Source organism: Ostrea edulis, chromosome 1 (assembly GCF_947568905.1).
Source record: "Ostrea edulis chromosome 1, xbOstEdul1.1, whole genome shotgun sequence".
In the NCBI taxonomy this organism is placed as follows: domain Eukaryota; kingdom Metazoa; phylum Mollusca; class Bivalvia; order Ostreida; family Ostreidae; genus Ostrea; species Ostrea edulis.
Genome location: NC_079164.1, coordinates 77,071,791 through 77,075,614, shown reverse-complemented (window position 1 = coordinate 77,075,614; position 3,824 = coordinate 77,071,791). Strand labels below are relative to the sequence as shown.

The following is a 3,824-nucleotide window of genomic DNA, read 5'->3' as shown; positions in this document are numbered from 1 at the left end:
CTTATCATTTATAGATATATTTTAAGTTGTTATTTCAAATACCGAGAGGTTTAGAATCATCAAATCTTGTAAGTTGATGCATCTTGAGGCCTTGAAACATATTTATAAAAAAGTAGGTCACAGTGACCTACTTTTTGAATTTTGCAGATATTCAAATTTCACATTTTCAATTTTAGATGCATATGTTGGGCACTGTAAAACCTAGGATCATCAAACTTTGTCAGTTGATGCGTCTTCAGTCTTCGGTTTGTGTCGACCAAAAAGTAAGTCACCGTGACCTACTTTTGGTATTTGACAGCTAAATTACTATATTTCAGACACTATTTGACCTACAATCATCAAACTTTGTCAGTTGATGCATCTTGAGTCTTCGGAGTGTATCGACCAAAAAGTAGGTCACTGTGACCTACTTTTGGCATTTGACAGTTATATTTATATATTTCAGTCACTAATTGACCTACAATCATCAAACTTTGACAGTTGATGCATCTTGAGTCTACGGAGTGTGTCGACCAAAAAGTAGGTCACCTTGACCTACTTTTGGAATTGGACGGCTATATTTATATATTTCAGATACTATTTCACATACAGTCATCAAACTTTGTCAGTTGATGCGTCTTGCATGTTCAAAGGGTGTCGACCAAAAAGTAGGTCACCTTGACCTACTTTTGGAATTGGACGGCTATATTTATATAATTCAGATACTATTTGACCTACAGTCATCAAACTTTGTCAGTTGATGGGTCTTGCATGTTCGGAGTTGGCTGACCAAAAAGTAGGTCACCATGACCTATGATTGGAATTTGACAGCTATATTTCAATATTCAGATACTAATTGGCTTAAAATCATCAAACTTTGTCAGTTGATATTTCTTGGGTTCTCAAAATGTGTAAACCAAAAAGTAGGTCCCATTGACCTACTTTTTTTGAATTCTTAGGATTTAACTAAAGATTTAGAATACTAAGAGGCTAAAAATAGAAATGGTGGGGTTGTACAATTTATCAGAAGAGCGATTCTAGGCCCTTGGGTCTCTTGTTGTAAAATGGCACGTATGCTCAAATAAAGTATGGTTTTGACTTCAGTTACAAAAATATACGTAAATAAATAAATATTGAGCAGATGTCAAGTCTTTTTGTGACACAATAAGCATTGATTTGGGTTGAAACGTGGAATTGGGTAGTTCTATTGCACCAGGCCTATACATAGGTACATGAAGAATATATAGTAATGGAAAACAATCTACAAATAGTTGCTTGTCCTACATTTTCCAGATATTTTATAAAATAGTTCTTAGTTTTATTAGCCGTAAAGAAAGTGGATTTACATGTGGAATAACATTGCTTATTTTGAGACGTTAACAGAGGTGTAAGTGAGAGCAAGGAACGACAACTCTGGGTAGAGATTGGAAAAATATAGACATGTGCCACGAGTCCTGTTCACTTATAGGGGTGATTAAATTGAATTCCAAGTATGAAGTTTTTGTTATTCATTTATCAACAAAAAAAAAATCGGAGTCTATGTTTTACCAAGTCTTCCGGTAGTCATTTTTATCAGAATGACCTACATGGTATCTACATTAATTTATTGTCATATTGTCTTATTGATATCGGGTTGTAGTGATGACACGAATTCACTGCTCGGCCCATAGACGATTATCAAAAAAGTCCATGGGGCTCGTGATCGTGCTGCTTATAAAACATGAGTCCGGGATTCGCTTTGAAAAATCACTAGTGACACCCCTGATGTTGCATGAAATTTGAAGATATTGGATCTAGACCTGCGCTAAACGGGTTGTGGATTAGAGGTGCGATGGTCAAGAGACCTAAACATTGCACCATATGACTTACGTAACTTAGTGTCTTGTCCAAACGATGCCTGCTGACCCACTAGGCTCAATAATGATGGGGAAAATGATTGATTTAAAAAAAACTATGAAAAAAGAAAATTGCTTCATTATTTTTACTTTAGCTTGTATGTTTTCATTTTAGCCTGTGGATTTTTTACCCACAGGCTAAAATTAGCCTGTGGTAGAAAAAGTTAATTTCGACCCTTGATAGTGCAGATTCAAGTTTGTTAAAATCATGGCCCCCGGGGGTAGGATGGGGCCACAGTAGGGGATCAAAGTTTTACATACAAATATAGAGTAAATATCTTTAAAAATCTTCTTCTCAAGAACCACTAAACCAGAAAAGCTTAGAATTACATGAAAGCTTCCTGACATAGTGCAGATTCAAGTTTGTTCAAATCATGGCCCCCAAGAATATGTATGATGAGGCCACAATAGGGGATCAAAGTTTTACATACTGATATATAGAGAAAATCTTCTTCTCAAGAACCATTGGGCCAAAGAAGTTTACATTTACATGAAAGCTTCCTGACATAGTGTAGATTCATGTTTGTAAAAATCATGACCCCCAGGGGTAGGTTGGGGCCATAATAGGGACCAAAGTTTACATGCAAATATATATGGAAAATCTTTAGATATGGGCCAAGGTGACTCGGGTGAACAAATGTGTCCGTCCATCTGTCTGTCTGTGCTATAATCTGAGAGTTATGAGATAAAACAAAATTGCCCAATTCAAATTTGCGAGTTACTAAAGATATAGGAGTTAAGCTCCTAATTTTTGCATATAAATTTGCTCAGTTACTGTTTGTGAGGCATATATCAGCTAGAAAACTAACTTTATGGATGTGTCACTTGTCCGTTGCGATAGACTAGTTTTATGAGTTAAATCAATTACCCAGCCCCAGCTTAGGAGTTAATAACTCTTAAATCATGGATGCATAACTTGTGGCCAAGTTTTATGAGTTAAAAAAATTGCCCAATGCCAACTTATGAGCTAATTTTATGGACAACTTATGTGCTAATAAGCTCATAAATCTTTAAGCTCAAATGTTGGTCTGTCCATCCGTCTGTCTGTAAACTTTAAATTTTCAACTTCTTTTCCAGAACCACAGGGCCAATTTCAACCAAACTTGGGAAAAAGCATTCTTAGGTGAAGGGCTTTCAAGTTTGTTCAAATAAAGGGTCATGCCCACTTCAAAGGGGGATAATCACAAAAATAGGGTGTGGTCATATAAAAATCTTATCAAGAACCCCTGAGCCAGAAGAGCTGAAATTTACATGAAATCTTCCTGACATAGTTGAGATTCAAGTTTGTTAAAATCATGGCTGCAGGGGGTAGGTTGGGGTCACAATAGGGATCAAAGTTGTACATGCAAATATGTAGGGAAAATCTTTAAAGATGGGCCAAGGTGATTCAGATGAGCAATGTGGCCCATGGGCCTTTTGTTTTTATTCTGATGTCAACCCCACCCACCCACCCTCCCCCCCCCCACCCCCTTTCCAAGGAGAGGGCTACATAATTGCAGCTATACTAAACTATACATAAGGTGCATACAATGGATATCAAGACTTGGTGAAGACAACTTCACTGAATATGATTACATATGATTATAAGGACACGGAAAGTTATATCGGCCTCAACCATAGAAGTACATGGCAATATCGACCTTGCAAGTTCAGTCAATATTCCTCGTGTCTTCAGCTGATATTACTTCAAATATTATTTATAGCCCCCCCCCCCCCCTTCCTCATTACACTTTGACTGTAGATTTGTTCTTCAAATTGTAGACAGAAGTTTATTACCAAGAAAACATCACTTACCCACCTTGTGGAAAAGCACCTTCCTCTGGAACTTCGACAGGAAATCATACCAATGGCAAGATCAGGAAATAAAATATTCCCAAAGCTTTGACTCATGGGACTGATTGCAATTTTATGGAACTGTCTTGTTTTCCTTCAAATAAACCTTTCCTTTTT

The 3,824-nt window shown here is 36.8% G+C and overlaps 1 protein-coding gene across 2 annotated transcripts in view; it reads left to right on the top strand.

Moving 5' to 3' along the window:
- Positions 1–3,824, top strand: part of LOC125680604 (centromere protein T-like) — a 30,960-nt gene extending 27,136 nt beyond the window's left edge. For both annotated transcript variants that reach the window (XM_048920296.2, XM_048920286.2), the window contains exon 9: positions 3,636–3,824. In XM_048920296.2, the coding sequence (XP_048776253.2) occupies positions 3,636–3,759 (124 nt within the window). In that variant the 3' untranslated portion in view covers positions 3,760–3,824. The remainder of the gene's footprint in view (positions 1–3,635) is intronic.